Consider the following 24,279-nt stretch of genomic DNA (forward strand, 5'->3'; position numbering starts at 1 on the left):
AGGGATGCTCCTTGCGAGACCATTTCCAAGCAGGACAAAGTGTCACTTGGGCTGCTCTGGGCAGCATCCTCCACCCTCACAGGATCTTTGAGATCATTCTGTGCTGAAGAAATGGAAGGGACATTTAGAGATTTGTGTCCCAGTGCATAAAGTGCCCCCTTTGCTGTAATTGTAAAGAAAAAGCTGGCACAGGAGCGGGCCCATTATGAGCACGTGCATTAAACAGCACCATCATCCTGCTCCTCAGTGTCACAGCAGAGGACCTGTGTTCAGTAACCTCAGCACCCACTCCTGGGACACCTGGAGTGGCAGAGCCAGCAGCACAAGTGTTGGAAATGGTTGAAGCTGCCTCCATCAACCAGCTTTGTCACCTGTTTGTAACCTGTTTCACTCAGCCTTCCCAGCAGTCTCCCACAGTCCTACAACCAGCACCAGGAAGGAGCTGCTGCCCTGCATTTCCCTGCCCGTCCCTGGGGACATGTCCAACCCACAAGTCTATTCAAAGAGAGGCTGGGAGAAGCTTCACACTGAGGAAGACCTGCATAAATCTAGCTTGTAGGAGACCCAGGAGATCAGTCCTTCCTGGGGTTCTGCAGGGCAGGACAGGGGTGGCTCAAGGATCAGAGGTGTCCCACTCCCAGCACGGCCACCAGTTGGGTGCTGGGACACAGGTGAGCACTCGGTGGCAGTGGTGCAGAAGATGTTCTGGTGCCACTCCATCTGATGGTCTCTATAGCAACATTCAGGCTTTTTCTTTCCCAGCTGAACTGCCAGGAGCAGCAGGTAGATATGACAGAAATTCAACGCTGCTATTAATTTACATGAGCTGGGTGAAGCGTAAGCAAGAGGAGTGTGGGGGATAAGGAGCTGCCAATATTCTCCAGGCAGGTTCCTTACGCCAGCCAGGCTCACCTTACAGAGATCCCCAACTGCATCCTGGAACCAGAGCTGCAGCAGTGGTTTGGGTAACCCAACATTCCAACCCTCGGGAAGTGGCCTGAAAAGGGGAAAATTGCATTGGGGTCTGGCCAGGGTGCCTGGGAGAAGGAATTTTTGGGTTTCATCCAGCTCTACAAAACTTTCAGGCATGCACAAACCTGGATTTTAACTTATGTTTTACCAATTTCAGGAATAGAAAGTCTATTTTCCCTGTTGAGGGAAAAAAAAAGTGAACTGAATTCAGTGACAGAACTGCCTGTCTCAGGCAGTGTTTTGCTACCTGCTCTCCCACTGCAGCCACCCCCAGCAGTTGTTGGGGACTCTGGCACGAGTCACATGTTTGCAGAGTGCCTTATATAAGCACAGAGCTGCTGGGAATCAAACCCAGTTAAATATTTTGGGTGTTTTGGGTGGTGCAGACCATGGTGGTGATCCTCAGTACTGAGCTGCTCCCAGTGTTCTGCCCCGGTCTCATCATGGTCACGATGGCAAGGAGCAGCAGATGCTCCAGGAACTGCAGAGAGGGATGATGTTGTTTGTTTGTTCGTTTATTTAATACCTGATTAAATGAGCTTCCCTTGGCTCCTCTGTGACAAAGTGATTTAATGAATGCTGAAACTGCGCACACGGGATGCGGCAAAGCTGTTCACGGTTGGCATGGGCTACATCTATAGAATTATTTCAGAAAAAGGAAAACGTCAGCATGATAAAAATGGAAAGTGTTAGTGTGCCATGTGCTGCCAGGAAATGGGGCTGCTACCCTATTCTAAACCTGGATCAGACTTTTAATGAAAGTTAACTTGTTCACCCCACCTTTTACCATTTAAAACTAATTTAATGGACTACCCGCCCCCAGCTGAGGGCCAGCAAGTGCTGCCATAGGAGGCAGGCAGGCTTCCACTCACTAACTCCTCAGTGCACATCAACTGTGGAAAGCCAAGAGGCAGCAGAACTTCAGTCAGACCATGACAAAAACTGGGAAGAATCCCCCAAATGGCTGCAGGTTTAGGACATTGCCCTCTGCAGTCAGGGCAGTGAGGTGGCTCAGCTGTGAGACTCAGGGTGTCTGCACTCCATCGATTGCTTGCCCACCTGGTCAGGGTCACCTGCAGCCTGGCTGCTTCCAAATCTGCTGCAGGCATAGATGGTGAAATTCACCACTGGCGAATTTAGAGGAAAGACCCAGGATGAACTACAAGGAGAAGCAAAGCTGCTGGCCAGCCATCAAGTGTGGAAATAGCATGTAGGAGAGAGGGACAAGGAGGATACCACCGTTTCAAGTGGCAATCAAGTTGCTTCCTGCCTTACAGACCAGGCACTGCTCTTTGATGCCAGCCATTCACAGGCACGATTGAATTGACTCTCTCCTGCCCTGCAGGATAGCATTTTTCATCATACAACTCTCCAACATTTCAGACAGAAATGTTTTTTACCTACAGGTAAATACCAATCTGCAATTCCAGCAACATCCTCACCAGGGCAAAATCCTGACTGCAGCGGAGGTGACTGACAAAGCTCCTGTGTCTGACCAGCGGCAGGACCGCGCCCCATCCCTCGCAGGGCAGACTGCGACCATTTCTGGCCATTCAGGCTCATCCAAAGCGGCTGCTGCAGCAGGGCAAGCGCTGTTCCCAGGCTGGTTCCTCCAGCAGCTGCCAGGGAGAGCTGCCACCCCTTTCCAGACCAGCTCCTGCTAGCTACTAGCAGCAGGTGCGAGCCTGCGTGTTCCAGCTAATGAGCTGCCAATCCGACCTGTCAGAGCCAGACCAGGCCAGCTTGAGCAACACTACAATCAACAGTGAGAGGGAGCCCAGAGCTTTCCTTGTAGCAGAAACTCTATTTTCATGTTTCTGTTTTTAAACCTGGTGCTAAGGTACACTTCATGCTGCCCAATTCCCCCTCTGCAAGACATCCACCAGAGAACTTCAACACTGACTAGAGAAGCTGAAATGCATCCTAGGCAGCCAGGGCAGCACCAGACAAAATCCTCAGGAACATTTTGTGGTGGTACTAAAGAAATAGTTGCACAAAAGGGTTTTACTACCTTTAACTGTTGGTACCTGAAGCAAGCGCAGTCCTAACGAAGGCTGCTCCAAGCAGCAGCTATTGCAGAAACACTTGCTAGACATAAAACTCAGGGAGGCCACCGTGCCTTGGTCCCCTGAGCAGCAGGAACATCTAAGCCCCCACATGGGTCATGCAGGGAGAGGGAGGCTGCAGAAACAATTTTAAATAACTCAAGTGCTGAGCAAGCCAGTCTCAAGACCCCAGAGCTGGCCTATGTGTGCAAATCAGACCCTGGAACTCCATAGCTTTGGATTTTATGTTCCTCTTGGCATCCTAAATCAAAACCTTGTCTTCCAAGGGCTGAGCCAGGGTCTTGTTTCAGCTGGTGGTGTGCCGGTGTGCCAGTCAGAGGCAGGGGAGGCTTCCTTCTCAACAGCCCCTGTCTCTGCAAAGGTTTCAGCAGGAGCCTGGCCACGACCCACTGCCCACCCTACCCACCTGCAGCCCTGAGGTGTGGGGGATGTGGCTCCCAACCCTGCCAGGATGAAGAGTCCAGGGCACACAGCCCCTCCTTCCTCAGCCAAGCTGGAGGGCTGCTGGAGGCACAGCAGCAGCTCCAAGGCAGGTCCCAGGTCCGTGGGATGCCGCAGAGCCCCGGAGCAGCTTCTTCCTTGGGCAGTCATCACCCAATGATTTTGGGCACATGCCGGAGGGCTTTAGCAGCTGCTGCTTCAGATCCAAGTCCTCTGACGGATCTACTGGCACAGTTCCCAGCGCAGGAGGCCATGGTGCAAGAGAGCACTGCAAGGAACACAAAGCTCACTCTGAGGAATATACCAAGGTTTGGTATATTCCCGGGGCTGCTAGCTGGATTTGAGAATAATTCGGGTATCTACTCAGTTAGCAGCTTCCTTAATTACCAGCTCTCTTTTCCTTCAAGAGTAATCCATTCTTTGTAACTAAAGCCTCTCATTGGCTTACCAGATATTTACCTGGAAACTCCACTTTGGATTGGTGCTACAAAATGAAGTAAAACTTCTCAGAGAAGTGAAAGAAAATCCCCAAGCATTACTGATCATCAAATGAATAGTGATTCTTTGGATGAATGTTAAAACCCATTTATTCAGGCTTTTGTGCAGGGTGCACAGTCCAGCAATTACGTATACACAGTATGCACATCCTGACAGCATACAAAAAGGCAAGGAGCAACGGGTGCTTACACTGGGAATGTATATACAGACATATTAAACTGGGATTTTTACATTAGAAAATTATCTGACACTTTTCAGGTATCATCAAGGCTATTAGAAATTGTGTAGAAAACCAATAAAACTTGGAAAGTATCTATTGTCATTTTACTTTACCCAGGCTGGATATAAGTCAGGCTTCCCACACTACATCACTTGTGGACAAAGCCTACAGGATGCCCCAAGCATTTTGAAGGGTCACATTACTCTAGCACATCCCATTACAAGTTAAAGATTAACACATTAGTATTATTTCCTGTTTTCCTGGAAAGAACAACAGCTTAAATACGTCAATAAGCTAATTTTCTCCTGGGAAAAGACAACAAAGGAAAGATTTAGAGACCATGAGAGAATCAAACACTAATGAAATGTTGTAACAGCACTTCCTGGTCCTTCCAAAAACTCTTCACAGACCGGGCACCTAATTTAAAGCACTGTACACTGTCCAGATTTACAGAAGTGCAATAGCAGGCCTTGGCAGACCCCAGGTCTTCTGCAGATCTTTACCTTGCTCCTATCCTAAGGGTTGCAAGAGATCGTACTTTTGTAACCTGCACAGAAAGACACAGAGAGATCAAATAGATTTAGCAAAAGGATACTAAACAATAGACAGAAATATGCAGCAACATCATATGAGCCATACTTCACTTCCTGTAGCTATTCCATATTTAATTTCTGACTGATTTTTTTTCCTAAGGTGTCAGCAGAACGAGGCAGCATCAGAAACACAGTGATTTCAGAAACACACCATTCTTGTGGCCAAGGCACCCAGGGACACCCAGAACCCATCTTCACAGGTTTTCAGCTTGAAGAGCAGGTCCAACTCTCTATGTACTCTTCTATGCCAAATTTTTGCACATAGCAGTTCAGTTTTGGTATAAAATTCTAGCATTACAAAGAACCTAACTGAAAATCCACCCACGGGGTAGTTTTAAAGGACCAATCTGCTCTTGCAGGTAACACAAACCACATGTGAGTGCAACGCAGATTGTGTTAAAACTGCTCCCAAAGATGGCTGAAATAAAATGCCTTGTGCACAAATACACCAAATATAGGACATATTTGTAGAACATTCAATCACAGCCAGTATGATTTCAGACATATTTTCCTTTTAGCACAGCACACGTGCTGTTTGCTGTGTAAGCTCTGCCGTTTAGTTTATTCCATTTGTTCCTCTGCATGAGCCTTTTCGGAGAAAAAAGTGAGGACAGCATGAAGAATCTCGCTCAATTTTATTTCTCTCCTGAAGTTTAAAGTTCTCTGGTGGAAATCATTACAATGAGTCAGAACTTACTTGAGTGGAGACACATTTCAAAAATTTGTATTTTCCATGTAGAGTTTTACATAAAAGCATTGTTGAAGTGGCTTGAAATTTGCTTTCCTTCTGGAGAATGACCCCCTTAAATATATTATGACTAGGCAAAGGATTACCAGTATTTTATACTCAACCTCCCTATGTGAATCTTCCTTTGTTGTGAACATCTCATTCTGATTGTTTAAAGAAAGAAACACTTCAGCTGTAAGTAGCTATATATCATAATACTCTTCAAAATTAATCAGGAAAAACAGTAAACAACCAAATTCTCTTTGATATTAGTAAGCATGGGGGATAAGCAGCTATTCAAAACAAAGATGCCTTCAATAGCATTTTTTTTTTTTTTTTTTTTCATTTATGACTGCAGGTACAGCATGTAACGTGTAGGAACTTCAAAATTCTATACCACAGCCTGTTTCCCTCACAGATCATTTTCTGGCACAGAAAGTCAGAAAGAACTTCCAGGGTTTGACCATAAGCAAATAAGGCATGTGGTTAAGACTGGTGTTTTAAAAGTCTGACAGCAATTCCTGGACATGGGTGGGGAGAAGAAACAGGTTTCTGTCAGTGAGTGAAACCGTGGGCAGGGGAAAGCACTACTGAAACCAGTGAAATTTTTCCTGGTACCAAGAGATCCCCAGGAGCAGCTGGCTTTCACAGGTGGCTAAAATCAAACATGCAGACAAGCAGATTTGATTTTGAGATCAAGAACAAAACTGAACCATATTCACTCTGCCTGCTGTGATATTTTTTAAATTGTATTTTAAACTCAGTTTTAAAAGGTCTCATTTTTGAAACTATTTAAAATCTAAGTTCCTATAAGTAGCAGCTTGTACATTTCACTTTAATACAGCCATTACAAGGCCTGATGCCACATGCTGTACTAGAAATCTCCAGTTTAACCATGCTATCTATATATTTTTAATATATATGTGCATATATATACATACATATAAATTATCGAGCTCAGTTAAACACAAAACAAATACCTTTCCCTCAGAAAATAGTTTCTTCCATTAAGCTCCAGATTGCAAAGATAATTTCAGTGTCATAGACAAAACATAATTTTACAAAATTGCTGGAGAAGAAAAAAAAAAAGCATTTTTACTCTTAAATAGGTGGAATAAGCCACAAACAGAAGTAATTAAGGGAAACATGACTGAAGAATGATTCAGTATTTTCTTCTCCAATGCTCTCAAAATAATCCAGCAAGTGCAAATAAATAAAAAGCCACATGAGTTTTACCAAAGTACTTTTCTATCATGAATTCAGTTTGAGAAGTCCACCTTGCCATACCTAGCTGTCTGCCTCCATTTTTTACCTTGAGTCTAAGGTCTCATTAGTTAGCTAAGTGCACCATATTTTTTTGCTAGGACTTCTGGCTTAAACTTACTCTCACAGTGTTTTTAAACTAATAATTATGCAACATCTTCCTTCCCTGTCCTAATTTACATTCTCATATTGAAACAAAGTTATTTAATTGCATTGAAACTGTCAGTGATGTAAACTGAAATCTGTTCTTCAGATGAAATAAAAGGCATGACACATTAGCAATAAGAAAAAAAAACCAACAAAACAGAGACAAGCCCAAACCAAGCAGTAAAGCAGCAAAGAGAAGTGAGATGTAAGAACCAGCTCAAAGACAGGGAGAAGCGCATATGAAAGGACCATCCCAAAGCATACAGAAGCCACTGCTAGAAAGAAGCAGAATTCCAGAATTTATTTTCATGGCCTTCTATTAAAATGAATAGAGACAGGTATTTTTCCCCCACACCTGCCACTGCTTTTTACAGACAAGTGTCCTGGGGTGACTTTATGATGCTCATACCCCATTCATCTGTTTAGCTCAGAAATAAGTTTTACACCTTGAAGACTGGTTCCCAGAGCAAAGAGAGGGAGACGAGAAGTGCGCAGTTTGTTTCCAGAACTGCACTCACTCCTCCACATTCCTGCTCCTGGACTGGGTTGTCTGCGGAGGATGGACAGACAGTGGGACAGAGCTATCCTCTGCTTGTAGTTAGTTTTAGCTAGCTGAGGTAGAGAAGTTCCCTGGACTGTGGGTTTTCTTTTTCCTGGAGCTGTTTAAACCTGCTCTGGACTGAACACCCAGAGGAGCACCGGCAGCTCGCACCTGTGGCCCACCAGGCTGGGCTTGGGCTGCAGCATTTCCAGCACCAGAGGGACTGGTAAGAGACTGAGTGAGCTGAGCTACAGCCCATGAAGGGGACCCTTCTGAGTCTGTCATCTCTTTGGAGCAGCGAGAGGTTTTATTGTTTAATATTGGGGTTTTTTGTTGGTTTTTTTTTTTTTTTTGTGCTGGTGAATGCTTTGTCTGTTAAATAAACAGTTTTTTCCACTTTGCTCCAAGGAAATATTTTCCTGAACCAGCTGGGGGAGGGGCCACTTGAATTTGCTTTCTAGAGGAACTCCTTTGGAAGTTTTCTCCCAGATTTGCCCTAAATCAGGACCACAGGGCAGTATGAAGAACCATGGGATACCTGACTCCCGCTCTCGGGTATCTGTGCTTATGCTATAGACGAGTTCAACTTTTACAAGAGTGACCTGCAGAGAAGGTTCAAGCCAGACAGGAATATAACAATAAATAAGCCTTATTTAGGACTCCATAGGAAAAGCCAACTATTTAATGGCTGCTTTTTTTTTTTTTTCCTTTAATTTTTATTTTTACATCCAGGACACCTGTTGTGCAGAAAAGCAAAGCTGCAGCACCATGCAGTTGTGCCTGACAGCTCTGCTGTTTGAGCGGGAATAACCATCCTGCTCCAGTGCTTTCTCCTGCCTAGTCCAGACAGCCAGACAAGCTACACAATGAAAGCACAGAGCTTCTCTCTCTCCCATGTGCTCCCTTGTGCATGTGAGCAGAGCTAGGCTCAAAGCTGAACCTCATGGGTATAAACACCATGATTCAGATTCTACATTAACATATTTGTTTTCTGACACTTTCACCAGAAAGCTACCAGCAATTATTAACTAGTCAATACAATTATTTATGCTATAAGGTGGCATATGCCATGCATGTCTGGTAAGAGAACATGCACACAAAATTAATCCAAAGACTATTTTAAGCAGCCGCAGTAATAGTTCTAAATTTGAGGATGATGAGTTCACTGGCTTTGCTGAAAACAACACTAAGATCCCAAATGCAAAAGAAGAAAGAGCTGCGTTTCCAAATGGTATGGAAAAGTACAACCGGCACTGAGCAGCGAGACAGATGCCCAAAACATTGTTCACAAGAGAAGAGATCCAAGAATTCAAAAGGTGAATTAAACTGAAGAAACACTATCAAGGACATGAAACAAACAGTGGAGTGAAGACTTCTTAAATTTTTTTTTTGTTTTTTCGGGTGTGTGAACAAGGTTGCCTGAATCTCAAACACTGAATCTGCTCACTTGGATGTAAATGAATTTGTTCCCAGCAATAAAGGCAGAGTCAGGATTGACTCATCTGTCTATTCTGGATGTTATTTCTCGACTTTGCTGAAGACTGAAATGGACTTGGCAGAAAAGTTTTGAGCCTTGGTCTCAATGCAAATGAATCTCTTTCTGGCAACACAACTGCAATTACCATATTCACAGAGATAATTAATTAATCAGAAGTGCTATTTGAATAAAAGTGTGGCTCGTTTATAGATTTTAAGAAATCATTTGACACAGTAGCATTGAAAGCATTGACATCAACCATTCACCCTAAGCTTAGTTTAGCAGAATGTTACTGAAGCCACAGATTAAGAAGTTAAATACTGTATCAAGTTTAAAGAAGAAATCGAGGGTGAATAAGAGGTGTGAAAGCTGAGGCTGTAGGGAGCTGTGGATACAAGATCCCACTGAGCGGAGTGCAGGCAGCTGCAGGGCTGTGGAGCGGTTACTGTTTCACGGGGGCACACATGGGTTTCCTGTTGCTGGAACAAGCAGTGGGGCAGCAGAACCCTGAATGTGGCACAGCTCGTGGCCCTGCAGAAATGTACTGGGGCAAAATTACCACACCGCAGAGGAAGTTATAACTATAACACAGCAGCCAGGCTGGGAGCACGTGGCCTTAAGAACTCCAAGACCTTTAAGTGCTGGGCAGCAGGTTTTCTAAAAGCCTTCAAATAATGGCAACTCCTCCTCTGCAAATAAGGTAGCTTGGAAGCAAACAAAGGAACAAATTAAAAAACCCAAAAACAAATAAGCAGAAAAAGCAGTGCAATTGTCCTACCTCTGAGCTTGATCTCTTTTCACCTGATCCACTTATCCAGAGCACAGGAAACATTAACTCTTATGCACACGTGCATTAGGAACATTTGCACCAACCGGGCCGCCTCCTTTGATGTGCATTTCCATCTCCCCTCGTTTCTTCTGCTGCCTAAAGCCTACTGCTGTGAACAGAAACACTCTTGACATATTATTTACAAAAGCCAATATAAACACCTCATGGAATACCAGCAATTCAAAATGCTTCTGTTTGCTCCTGCTAATTTTGTCGTTCCCTAAACTATGAGCTATATGGGCATAATCTGTCTCTTCCTCAGGCATTGCTGCAAGTATTGTGGTCCTTTCTGAAGAAATTTGATTGCATGGTGAGAAAGTCTTTTGAGCTTGGTGAACCCACTTCATTCACACTGAACAAAACATATACATTTGATATGGCAGCAATCTCTTGGGTGGGAGGAAGGAAAAAAAGGCAAAGCAAAGCAAAGCTTCTTTAACAGCACGCCAAAGTGGCAGTTTATCAACTCAGACAATAAAGCGAACACAAGTGACAAACTCCATGAATCAAAACAAAATCAGGCAACTGGCCTATGCCTAGGGATCAAGACTCAGCTCAGTGAAATGAAAAGTGCAACTTGCTCCAGAAAATTGGCTGCTAAATTTGCTAAACAGTTTACCGGTCACACACCTGCCACAAGGCTATACTGAAAAGGAATCCTCCACACAAGTAAATAAATGTGCCAGTAAGGGAATCTAGTGCACATTTGCATTTGGGGTTTTCCCCCCTCTCTGAGCCTTCTACCATCGCCCTCTACCCTTCAGCTTTAAGTTGCCCCTTGCTGCTGACTGGGTCCCCAGACTGTGAAAAGGAGCAGCCAGGCAGAACTCTCCTGCCTGTAGACCAATTTTGTGGGGAGGAAAGGCACTGGACTGTGCTGCTTGGGAATGGAGCAGTGGGACATGGCGCTTGGCAAGTGCCCACGGCCACCAGCCAGAAGCACCTTCCTCAGCCACCCAGGCAGCAGAGCATTCCCACTGGGAAACAGGTACCCTCCACCTACAAGCACAAACTGCAGAATGTGCCCCAAGGGGGTCAAAGAAATAACCACAGCTTATATGCTGATACATTGACACGTATTACATTTTCCAGGAAAACGTTATCTCCCAGCCAAGATAAATTAAATTACATGTATGAGACAACTTCTATTAATAAATGAACTTTACTCTTTTGTAAGGAAGCTTTCAACTATGTTGCCATTTTTATGCTAAGTATATTTACAAACACCAGGATCAACTACCTCAGCCCACTTGGATACATCATGATTGTTAAAATCCCTGATGTCTTGGGCAGAACAACTTCTTAGATTATCCATATGTAGGCAGACACGGAAAATGCTTGCATAAAAGTTCCTCTTCAAAAGCAAAAGGTTTTAATTAATTATTTTAATCTCTATATTTTCTTTAAAAAATTAGAGAAAATATTTGTGGTACTTTTTATTCAGAAGTTTGAAATACTTCATTTAGAACAAACCTCCTTTCTCCTCAGAGGTGCTCAAAGCAGGTAATCTGAAAAACCCTAGAGAACACATTTTAAGAAAAAATGCAAAAGCACTATAATGCTTTCCAAACTGGTACAAGTGACAGAAAATGCAGGTTTGGATGTGTAGAATGGACTATTTCAAGAAGACAGAATATCTTCTTGCACAACAAGGCATTCTGTTTGATTGCAATAGTCTGTAAATAGTGGCTCTATTTTGCATGTTTTTCTCTCCAACACAAGAGCATATTTTTGAAAAACCAGTCTTTCAAAGCACTTGCCTCCCCTTTCAACCACACTATTGGGAAGCTACATACCTATGCAGAAGCTCTCTAACAAGTGAGAAACCTCAGAGCTAAGACTTCAGCAGGAGGGGCTCCAACAAGAGGGAAGTATCAAACTAGAAATATGCACATTTACAAGTACCAAGTTTTAATTCCTCATGTCAATTCTGCCCTATGGAGCAATAGATAGGGTCTCGTGCTTGTACTGAGTGCAAGGCCAAACAAATTCAAGAGAGAACAGAATGGCACCTGAGAGGCAGGCTAATTTATGTGAGAACATTTTAGCAGGTTATTTGTACACCTATTTACATGGGACTGTTCCTGTCTTTTTCAAGTGTATTAGAGAAATGAAAAAGCCCATTAACTTGCCATTCTTTAAAACACATGGTCATGCATGTGTTTGACAGCACTGTCTACTATAAGGCACAGTATCAAAAAAAAACCCCAACCAAACAGATCAAGGTTTCACAATAATTAAGATATAGACCCATTAAACTAAATTTCACTTAACCTGGGACTAAGCAATATGTAGGCAGTGATTGAAAGTTCTTACATTACCCACAGAGCTCTTATATGGCCAAATTACCTTCTGTTCTCAAGACAGCAAATTTGCTATGATGATTCACATCCTGTTTTGAATCAACAAACACCAGTGCTTCCTCCTAAATGTATGTGGTAATTTCTTAAGCAAAATACCATTCTCTAGGGATACAATTTGATTTCTTTTATTTCATTCTGACCAGAGTGTGAAACAAAAAGATGATCAAAATTTATACACTGCTCTGGGACGAGAGGCTATTGGACTGTGCTCGGTAAAGCTGTCAGAAAAACAGGGCATTAAATAACAACAATGGACCTCAGAGAAATTAACTGTATCTCTTTATTGTTAACCAATGAACGTTATCCAAAATAGTAGATGTAATTGTAGCTTAATTGTACAACACAAAACATGATGCTAAAGGAAAAAGCAAGTGGAAAATTACTTCACCGAGTAATCATTAGATGTATTCTTAGTATTTCTGCACCAGTAAGTGTTTCCAACTGCTAGTGACAGCAGCTATTACCACTTTGTTCATTGTGAAAACCTGTATTATAAAATGGTTGTTCCTGGTTGTTTGAATTAAAAAAAAAAAAAAAAAAAACAAAAACAAAACCACAAGCTTTATAAATGGATCTAATCCATTCAGCCCTACTCTACATGTTGTAGATTTATGAAAAACAATCTTTACTGGTGTTTTTTCCCAACACTGAAACTGATAGATCAGTGTTAGTGCACACTTTTCAGGGAAAAATGAAAACTCATTGGAAGCACAGTATTTCACCTGCCATGGCAAACTGTTCAAATACTTCAGAAATTTGCTTAAGCTTCGGTGTATGAAGCCTGTGAAACAAAAACTGTTCTTGCAATGCACTGCAAGTTGAAACACCAACTTCCACCAAGCAGCATTTTGAAGCATGTGCACAGCATCTGCACATCAGTCTTCAAGGTCAAGCAGATATGTTTAGCCCCACAAACCAAAAATATATTAATGTATCTATTTAATGTATCTATTTTCATGATGTCACCCCACATAGCCAAACTTTTACTCTGCAAAATAAAAAAACAAACTTAGTTGGACTGTTCATGAGGAATTTAGACCTATTGTGCATGAAAAAAATGTTTAATAAAATGGCAAATTTTAATAGATAAGTGTAAATTTATGAGTGCATAATATCAAACAGAAAAAAAGCTGAACCATCCTCAGAGAAACCTAGGTTCTTGCACTGTTGATATTTATTAGGGTACTCTAACATAGGGAGTAACTGAAGTCCACATTAACTGTAAAGTTATTAGTAAAGTTCAATTTCTAAGCAAATTTCTCAAAAGAGCAGGTTTCCTTTTCAAGAGGGAAAGAACTTAATAATCTAACATCAGATATGACAATTACAATACCAGCTTCACTGAAAACTGAAGCTACAAACACTTTTACTCCTATTCTGGGAAGTTTAATTTTGTATTTGAAACCCAAACTGACTGACAAACACATTCTACACCCGTCCCAGAATATAGTATACCAGTGACAGGTTACAGCTTTAAAACACACCAGATGCTTTTACAATTTAAACTCAACAGAAGGCAGTTAGACCGTACTTAGCACTATAAATCCATAATAAAGCAAAATAAAACCCTAGGAGTACGGGCTCCTAGCAATCTTTAATGTTACTGCGTAGTGACAGTCAATTTGAACAGTTTTATTCATGGTGTTTGAAGGACCAGTCATCATGTACATAGTAGTGAGGTAGGATACTGTCCCCTCCCTGGGACTGATGTTTTCATATGCTCCCTTGCCAGAAAGGTCCAGGTTTCCCTACTGCAAATAAAATAATTACAAGCAAATAGCACATTAAGCTTTGTTTATTTTTTTTCCCTCTTTGCTGCATTGGAACATTTTGCACATCTAAAAGAATCAGCTAGGAAAAGCAATACTTACTCAAGCCTATCAGCAGCCATGTGCTGCCCACAGGTAGTGTTCCATTTAAAAACATTTCCTGGAACTACCACCTGCCATCCAGACCTTTGTGAACAGGCAGGCAAAGAAAACCATCAATGATGACAGGACATGAAACACCACAGAATTTCACTTGGGAAATAAAAAAAAAAAAAAACAACCAAAAAAACCTCACAAAATTCCCCAAAACAAAACAAGAAAAAAAAACCAAAACTGAAAGTGAGCAGTATTAAACTCTTAATGGAGTAGCTACATTGAAAACTAATTTGAAACTTCATACTGAAATAGTACCTATCCAGTTTAGGCACAGTTCCATTCTTCTTTCCATTTTTTACTGTTTAAGCGATATATACACTTGTCAGTCATTATATACTTCACATCTGTTTCCAAAGGGGGGAAAAAAAACCCAAACAAACAATGAAACTGAAAACACAATGGGGAAAAACCTGCTATTAACCTCTACAACCTCCCCCCACCCAAAACCTAGGGTTAACAGACTGCCTTACTGTTGAATAGCTTCCCCTAAATTTGTCTTCTAGTCACTGTAGTCAACCTGGTATTAAGTGCTTTGGCAAAGTGGGGTGCAATCCATCAAATCTGCAAAGGCCTGCTTTTTTTCTCTGTTGGTGGTTCAGCTTTACGAGGAACATATATGCAAAATACCAGCTCTCACATTGCTTCAAACTCATCAATACGCTGCTTTGTATTGCCTTGTCGGATTTGCCGGAGAGTCTTGTACTTATCGCGGCCTGCTTTAACATTCTCAGCATGAAGGACATCATTTTGTGTTTTCTTGGTTTCATCTCTGGCTTGAGCCAACTCTGAACTTAAAGCCTGTTGAATAAAATATTTGAATTTAAGTGCTTTGACTAATCCTTTAACAGTTCTGGAGTTTCTGATAACAGCTATTCTGCAATCTGGATAAGAATTTCTTGAATGCCAACCTATGGGATGCTTGTTGTGCTATCAGTAACTCAACAAGTTGTTAGGTCTATTAGAAGGAATGCAGAAGGAAAGATAAGGAGAGCATAGGATTCTTTCCTTACACGAGTGTAAACATCAAACTATATTTAAAAAAAAAAGCCTCATACACCATAAAATCCAAGCAGAAAGGGACCAGCAGGATAAAGCAGGAAAACAACCCTATTCTTCAATTTTTCTGTAACTAAAGACTTATCTCCCTTATCTGGTCAGTGACTGACCAAGCAAGAATACTACACATACAGGCTACTAAGACAATGCTGTCAGACAAAGTAGCAGCTTTCCTTTTCTTCTGTTTTCTTTCCAAATAAACATTTTGTAATGAGGAAAAGGGCTACCACTACTATAGATTATTATGCTTCAAGGGATAAGACTTAGCCTCAGAGGAATTGCTTAGTTTTAGGGAAATAAGAATAATCCAAAATGGGTGTAATTTGAGTTTTTGCACTTACAACACCTATGAGTGACTACAAACAAACAAATACTACCAAGCAAGCATCTGTTCATACCACTTAATTAGTTTTGGTATTGAAAAAGGAAAACATGATGTTTTAACATGCAGAGTTCTGGAAATCATGTAATTATTAGAAACATTTACTGGCCAATGCAGCAGCCTACTTACACTTTAAAGCTATAAAGCACAATCTTACATCCAATCTTGCTATATATTCCATTTCTAGAATACTATGAACAATATTGGTTGGTAAACTGGTAATAAACCTAATAAATTATAAAGAAGCTGTTTCCTTGGCAGACCATAACATCAGTGAAGTTTCTTACAAAAGAAGGATGAAAACCCAAAGCCTGAATTGTGCTGATACAACTATGAATCTTCATTACCTGGAGCTGTTTCTTAACACGTTCATTTTTCTGTGTTTCTGTTACCCGTTCTTCCTCACTCCTGTGATTCATGACACCATCAGAAGACAGTTCTGCACTGGCTTCAGCATTGTTCTCATCGTGTTCATCGTGTTCATTCTCTGTTGGAGGAATAACTGGTGGGGGTGGAGGTGGAGGGGGAGCAGACATCACAGATTTCAGTTCTTCTTTGGTCTTTTCCAAGTCCTCTTGGGCTGCAAAAGCCTAAATACAGTAAACAGTACTTAGCATCTTTTTAAAGGATTTATCAAGAGTCAGAAAAATAAAAATTGGAGATGTTCTCAGACACATGAAACTGTTCTTTGTAACTGACATGACCAGCTTACACACTGAGAATTGTCAAATAGAGACATAGAGTAAAAAGCAGATATGGCTCAAAATAAGCTGTACTAGTGTCCAGCTATTTCCAGCAGTACACAAAAGAGTGAAAGAATAGGGCAATCATATCAATTGTTTTCCAACTTTCCTAGCCTCCTTTTAGGGAGGCTAATTTAAGGCTCAGAGATTTCCTAGATCAAAGGTGATGACTTCAAATTTCATACTTAACCAGAACTTATGAAAATTTGTTCAAACCCTTTTGGAACCAATGCACAGTAACTATTCACAGTCCACAGCTAATTACAGATTTTATGAAGAGATACTATTCTGCTTTAAATTTTTGCCCAGCTGCATTTCACATGCCTTTGTTAACTGTTTTAGTTCAGCTTTCCATCAAATCCCATGATTTTATACACCTCCCTCCTGAGGTGTTTTCCTCTCTTAACACGAAGCTCCAATCTATTTCACCATCACACAAAAGGTAGCAATTTCTAATCTTTGACCATACCTTTGTAATGAGAATGTCCCCCCCTTCATGACTATGTAATATCAAGAAATGAGTTAAACAGAAGCATAGGCTGGCTTCAGTAGACTGGAGGACAAAAACCTTTAAGAAAGACTTTTCTGAAGCCTAACAGAAAGAGAGATTTGACCCCATGGACTTCTAGTGAGATTTCCGCACTCATTTCCCTCAGTCTCTTTGAAATTTTGACTTCACACAGCATGGGCTCATTACTTTGTGCTGCCATTCTGAAGCTTCCTCTTCTTTCTTTTTCTTGGCCTCCTCTAGAAGTGCAATCTTGGCTGTGAATTCAGCAATTTCTGCTGCCTGAAACAAACAAAAGAACAAAGAAGTTTTAATTTGGTATCAGTCTGGCTTTGCAGTGGAAGAAAGCAGAGCCTTTGCTATGATTCAGCTTGAAGAGTTAGTTACCATCCACCACTTCTCTGTGAAAAATAGAAATTTTAAACATACATGCCAGAGGGAATGAATCAGAGTACTCTTCCCTAACAGAAATAAGTCCAGGGGAAAAAAAAAATCTTCTGCACTTCCAAAGCTTCCTGGGAAACAGCAAGCTGTCATTACAAGCTACTCATTATGTTACATTTCAGGCTGTTTCAGTCCAATACAACTTAGATGGTTCCACCATTAAGATTATGATTCTGGATCATAATCTCAGTACTATTAAGCTAAATCTTGCCATCAGAATTATGTGCCAAGTTTACAGAAGATCAAAAACTCATTTATAGTTGAGAAATCTTCTCTTCTATTTTCACGCCTTTCTTGATTATTATGCACAAATCTTGAATTAGAAGTAGTCTAACACAATCTAAAAAGACACTGCAAATACTGGCAACAGGAGAGGTAAAGCAATAAAAATACCCCAGCAAACCCCAGTGTCACCAACTCCCCACCACCATCAAGCTTCCCAGTGGGCTGCAGAAGGAAGCTACTCTTGTTCTCAGCTGGATAAGCCTGAGACTATTAGAAAGAGAATGTAATGAGTGTTGTCAGTCAGGTGATGGTCGTCTTTTATTTTCTAATAAAATCTGGTCGTCCAGAGTTTTATTTTTGCCTTGCAAAGTTGTGGCAAGTCTAATGCAGTTTTCTAAAACAGTTCCCACAACACCCTGTAACAGTATCTCAAGTATTTTTGTCTTTTAATGTACTTCTTCATTTGACATAAACAAGGGAAAAGGCTAAATTTTCAACTGTTTTTTCCAATTTTAACCCTATTTTGAGGTAAAAAATAAAGTTTCTTACTAGCTGCTCCTGGTTCTTCATTTGATCAGCTGCCTGCTTGGCTAGAGCAGCTTTGGCTACTTCAGCTGCTCGACGCTCTTTTTCCAGGCGTTCTGCTTCCTCTTTTGCACGCTTCCGTTCTTGATCCAGTTCTAGAGCTCTTCGAGTCTGCTCCTCTAGCTCTGCCAAGAGGAAAGTTTACAGACAAGGTATCATTACCTGGCTCTTCCTCATATGTATCACAGACACCAGCTGTAATATGCCCAAAATAAAGTAACCTAGAACACTAACCAAGAATAACAAGACCATCTCAAGCTAAGAAAAGCTGTTGAGCACGTTACCCAGAGCTCCATTCCATGTCTGGTTTCCCTCTCATTTTAAGGTATTCTTTGGGTATACTTTATCTCACCTGACATTTCTAACAGCCTAGTGTTTCAGAAAAGTGTCACCTCACTGATAAAACTACACACCCAAATACATGTATATATACATGCACATGCTCCTACCATAAGGATATTTCATGTACATTAAATCACTCTCTTAAAGAAAGCAAAAAAACTCTTATTGAAATGCCTGACAGATTCCTTAATTGCAGCTGAAAATTTAGGCACAAGCCTCCAGCAAAATGACTTAATACCCACTGGAAGGGTCAGAAAAATTCTTTGTATATCAGAGGAGGAAAAATTTAAATCAAGGGAGAGATAATAGCTGTTCAGCTGCCTGCATAGCAAAATATTGAAATCTAAATGGCGGAACCCTTAGTGAAACATGAAGAAGTAATAATCTAGGAGTACTGCAAGGCTAGGTTTACACAGACAAAATTATACTCCTCCCCTGATGAGAAAAGCTAGATGACTATGAAAAAAGTCTTTCTAAAGTTCTTTGCTGGTTCTAATGATAAAATTTCTTCTATGATCTTGGCTAGGCACAGCTCTCATAGACTCCAACAGAAAACCTAAACAACTAGCAATTTTTTCCAATAATCCATTTGTCTTCACCACAAGCTTTAATACTATAAAAGCACCTTCCCAGATATGCTGACACATGTTTCATCTTTGTATTTCTAGTTTTAAGTAGTAATGCAACCATTATTCTTCACTCCCAGGTCTACTACTATCTCAGTTATAAAATTAAAGGAACAGCATCACAAGTATGTGGTGTTCTACAAATGCAGTACCTAGAAATTAAATAAAACTTTTTAAAAACACTACTCAAACAGATCTTCCTATGAAGATGGAGAACACAAAACTAACACAGACCATTTATATAAATATATATTTCCCATGTGTGCACAGAAGGCTAAAAAGACCAGCAACACATGAACATTTTGTATTGCATGAGAAATTAGGCTGTATTGCTCACAAAGTTATGAGAAAATGTGAATTGTCAAACCTCCAGAATTACTCTGACACTGTTTTGTCCTGGGCCAAATAGCTCTCCCTAAACAATTCCATGGCACAGTTAGTGTGTTACCTGTCTGGATGTGTCCAAGAAAGACTGAAAAATGCAGGGGTAGAGCTGGAGAGCAGTGCCAGGCATATGTAATTTATCTATTTTATTATGCATAGAGTTAATCAGTGATTCTCTCTATGATTCTTGAAGCCAAGAGTTAGGAAAAGAAAGGAGTGACAAAACTTTTATGAATGTGAACCAAACCTGAAGTAGGGAGGAAAAAAAAAAAAAAAAAAAGCTCATGCAGAGGAAGGGCTGGGAAGTCACGGAGGCAGAGACTCTACAGGGTGATTAAACACAAAGAACTGTGATTGGTGAAACTACACGTTTTGTCACTCATGTCTGACAATTTCTCAAATCTTACAAGGGAACAGGAAAGGAGGAAGGAACAAGGAGTTTCCAAATTAAAAGCTAAATTCAACAAAATCCTAGATAAAGTACTTTGAATCTTCCCATCTAATTCCCTGCTCCCTTCAACTCCAATTGTTCAGCACTTTAAGCATTTCATAATTTTGAGTTGAACTGTGTATGCATTAATTTTCTTTTTACTAAATCAAAACTTTTGCTACATTAGAGATTGGTTTTATGTTAAAAAGATACAGACAAAAGTATGCACGCCATCCTTTAAACACTGAAAAAGAATATCTCTCCTATCAAATAAAACACCACTAAATTCTTGCTACTATTAGTAAAACAAATTTAGCCTCCCCACAAAGTAACAAAACACATTGACATACAAAAAGAACCGTGGAACTGAACTACCCAGCTAAACTAAACACTGTCACTAGATTTAAGAAATCTATGACCTCACCTTTCTGAGCTTTCATTGTTTGCTCCTCAATTTGTCTTAAGCGCTCCATTAATTCCTCCTTTTCACGCTCTATTCTTTCCTTTTCCTTTTCTGCTATCTCCCTTTTTTTCTTCTCATTTTCTAATTGTGCTCTGAAAAAAAATAGTGAAAAGGTTTTTTTTTAATCCCCAACATATTAAACATCTTTGGATGCAGGTAGCAAATTTTTCAGTTTACTCAGCTATCATGGAAGGACAATTTTAAATGCTTCTAATCCTGTTTCTGCTTCAAAATACTGTAGAGACGAACAATTTATGAACAGAACTGATAATCAACCTTGGTTATGGCTCAGTCAGGCAAATCCACAATTACATGTGCATTTTAGGCATGATGTTTCATCTGGGCTAGAAATGACAACATTTTGATCACAGTATGACAGTATTTTTAAAATACATTAAAGGTAAACCAGGACATTCTTCATTGAACATGCTTTAAGGGTTCACCTGTAGAGTATAAAATTCCCTAAGAATCAAGCAACAGAGAGGTAAGACTTGCACAAAATACATAACAGGGAACAACAGTAGAGCTACTATTACTGTGCTGAAAGCTCAAAAAAGATACGTTTTTATATTAAGACAGGGGAGCCATGCCAATTCACAAACCTGCATACACAGTGCAGACAGAAAAGCAGATCTCTTTTTTTCTAGAATTCTAAGATATACGATATTCTATGACTTCTTAAAAAGGTAGAATTTTTTTCTGTTTCATGGAAGTTTGTTAATTACCTTTCCAATTGTTTCTGATGTTTCTCTTCTCTAGCTTGGGCCTTCATCTGTTGCACTTCAATTGTATCAGGTTTCCTCCGCCTCATGTACAATTCATGATTTCCCATGCACAGTGCCAAAATTCGCTTGTTAATTCTCAGACGGGGTGCATAAAAAACAAAATCCTAGGAAAAAAGTAATTCCAGTATATTTATTAAACTAAAACAATACACTTAGGATTCAAAGCATTACTGCATGCTTGCAATGGTTAAATGAAAACTCACACGTATTTTGATATTTTGAGCAAGTGAACATCATAATCTATAAATCCAGTTACTGTCAGAGACTTGTAAGATAAATTCAAAATTACACCTGGAATACTCCAGAAATTAGCTGGTTTATATAAAATATTTACGTTTTTTTTAAAAATGAGACTATTCTCTATTCTAAAGTCATTTGACCTAGGAAGTCTCATGAAATGTGCTGTTGTAATTTAAAAAAAAAGCAAAAATAAAAACAGAGGAGGAAAGAGGTAGAAAATTTAGCATCTTATGCTGTCTTTCCAACACATGACAAAGTACTGGTTGACTTAATTTAGGAGTACCTGCAACAATTTAGGAGTATCAAAGAGAATGAAAAGAGAGAAAATAAATATACCATATTTTAAAATGAACATTTTCTTTTGATTACTGACTATTCTATCAGTAAAAGTAATAAATGTCACCAATATTTACTCATGCCTTAATGCCAGAGCAAGTCCCTGCAGACTTAAATCTCTTCATATAGCAAGTGATACTATTGTACACACTACTTACAGGGGCCTTTTTGTCAATTGGCTTTATGACAAATTTTTTGTCATTAAAAGAGATGTTTCTTATTTCACTCCAAGGAAAACCAATCTTGGGTGTCAGCCTTCAAACAGAAAAAGTTCTCATTAGAAGCAGCAAGGATGTGCACTTTGTATATATATTAATTCAGTAAGGCTTATGTCTGTATCATTCTATTACACTTGGCTACATTTAGAATATTACATTTACAACATTATGTTTTAATGTACACATTAACAACATTTCAAGCATATTTTGGTAGATTTTTCTTTTTACAAATATTCCATCAAACTAATTGCATTTTAATAAATTATATGGCATTGCAACAATAGGAATTTTGATTTGTGACTACTATTACCTAGATGCTAAACATCACGATAATTAACTCATTCCCTATATGGCATTGGCAACTGTATTTCACTTCAAAGAGTAACTATTTAAATGTGAGAAATTGACACTTCAAATACTGAAATTAAAGTAACTTTCAGCCATACTGTACTTCTGTTTAGCTCAGATTTGCGTTCTTACATTTTCAGAATTCCAGTTAAATTTATTTTCCTTGTGTCTTAAGCAACATACATTAAATTCAGAAATTGTTACAATGTTATACATCAACTGCATAACAGTAAATATTTTTCTGTCAGCACAGAAGATTTTTCAGTTCATATTATCTTAATTATAAATAGCAGAAAATATTTAAGTATTTGATTGCTAACTATCAGGAGACAGGAAATACCAAAAAATTGTGTCATAGCTCAGTCTGATCTGATCATTTTGAATATTTCCTGCTTTCAGGAGTTATATTGCCATCTAATGGCAATTAAGGCTTACAGATTTTTGTTACAGAGTATATACATCTGAAGTTGACTGCTCCCATCTGGAATTTGACATATCATGTTTAACTTCAAACAACTGGGAACAGTCTGTTGACATCAGATACTACTAACAAGTGCTTGGAAAGAAAGAAAAGAGCAAGTCTGTTGTTCTATTTCCAAATTCTTTGTATTTTCTACATTTCAGCTCTTCCCTCTTCAGTTAGAAGAGATAATTTGATCTTTTTATCAGGACACATGAATGATCTATTTTCTTCGGTGTCTAAAAGGTTTCACTTTTAAATATCTATGTTTACCATGCTCCAATGTCTATAATCCTTGTCATGGCTCTTACAAATGTTTCACATTAAATAAATTGCTCAGCTTTAAAATGTCCTTTTCATCCTGACCCAAAGGAATGTTTTGACTGAAAGGTACAGGAAGGAACCATATAAAGATAGCCTAGCTGTAGTAATCCATATAAAGCAATGTAAATTTAAACCACCATAGAACTGCTCTCCCTTTCCCTTCTTTTGCATCCCTAATCTTTAAAATTCAAGCATTCTGGCAGTTAACTTCTCTCTCTCTTTTTTTTATATCTTACATAGATTAGGAGGAAAACCTGTTTTGCCAGATCTTACTGAACACACAGTAAAGTGGGGGTTGTACAATCTCAGATAGCAACTCCTAGGACAGAACTGCAAAATGAGTATTTCCCACTTACTTATCATCATGTTCATAAATATTCAGACCCAAAGCATCAACTCCTAGCCACAATTCAGTTCCTTTTTTATTCTTTATTTCAAAATAGTTGACTCCATACATTTCCAAGTCTTGAGCTATCTTAAGGTATTCCATCATAGAATCTTCCCTGATGAAGAAGAAAAATTGGTAGACAACAAATCATAAGTACATTGTAAGAATAAGGGAACTGCAGAATAAACAGCTAGGGTAAAATCAGTTATGAATTAAATCTCTCTCTAAAATAGTTTGACTCAGATATTTTTAAGAGCTCTACACTCTAATATCCATGCAGAGTCCCAATCATTGCACTTTGTCTTTCTGCCCCATAAGCTAAGCAAATATAAATATAATTTTCGAGGCAGGCAACTGTGGACAAAGGCAGTTGACAGCCTTACCAGATATCACTTAGGTAAACCAACAACCTAGCTGGAAACTCAACTCTCATGGAAGCCTTTCATAACTACCTACCTTGGTCAGAATAAAAGAAAGCCACTTTCCAAACAAATACCTCCCAAAATACATCCCAATATTAATGAAAGGTATCATGAACATTTTTTACATAATTACCTTAACATTCCCCTGTGCTCTTCATGCCAGTTCTGTATTCTTTCTTCCCACTGTTCTTTTGTCAGTTTGTGCTGTTCTAACACGCTGTGAATAGAAACTTTTGCTCTTAAATGACACTGACAACAAACTTAACCTCTTTTGTTGCACAGCACAACATATGCTTTAACTGAGTAAACTTAAAAGAAGACTTCCTATATACTGCTCGTATTTTCAACACAGAAACAGAAGCATTGTGTTTCAACAAATTCCATTCTAATTTGTATTTCCAAATTCCCACACTAAAATTTTAGTGTGACTTTCACACTAAAATAGAGTAAAAGTCACCTCTTTTTTCTTGGTATTCTATATTCTTTGTAATATAAAAGTCACACCATT

General features: G+C 39.6%; 1 protein-coding gene across 5 annotated transcripts in view; it reads right to left on the bottom strand.

Moving 5' to 3' along the window:
* Positions 1-4,048: 4,048 nt before the first annotated feature.
* Positions 4,049-24,279, bottom strand: part of RDX (radixin) — a 45,717-nt gene continuing 25,486 nt past the window's right edge. For 4 of the 5 annotated variants that reach the window (XM_053933991.1, XM_053933998.1, XM_053933988.1 and 1 more), the window contains 10 exons: positions 23,905-23,988; positions 23,318-23,464; positions 21,770-21,866; positions 20,976-21,139; positions 20,212-20,342; positions 17,970-18,130; positions 16,941-17,033; positions 15,848-16,090; positions 14,700-14,860; positions 4,049-4,744 (listed from right to left, as the gene is read on the bottom strand). In XM_053933991.1, coding sequence (XP_053789966.1) covers positions 4,708-4,744; positions 14,700-14,860; positions 15,848-16,090; positions 16,941-17,033; positions 17,970-18,130; positions 20,212-20,342; positions 20,976-21,139; positions 21,770-21,866; positions 23,318-23,464; positions 23,905-23,988 — 1,318 coding nt within the window. In that variant the 3' untranslated portion in view covers positions 4,049-4,707. Of the gene's footprint in view, positions 4,745-12,394; positions 14,861-15,847; positions 16,091-16,940; positions 17,034-17,969; positions 18,131-20,211; positions 20,343-20,975; positions 21,140-21,769; positions 21,867-23,317; positions 23,465-23,904; positions 23,989-24,279 lie in introns of those variants that run through there. The other variant, XM_053934009.1, reaches the window with a different exon arrangement.

This window comes from Vidua chalybeata, chromosome 2, assembly GCF_026979565.1.
Source record: "Vidua chalybeata isolate OUT-0048 chromosome 2, bVidCha1 merged haplotype, whole genome shotgun sequence".
NCBI classification, from domain to species: domain Eukaryota; kingdom Metazoa; phylum Chordata; class Aves; order Passeriformes; family Viduidae; genus Vidua; species Vidua chalybeata.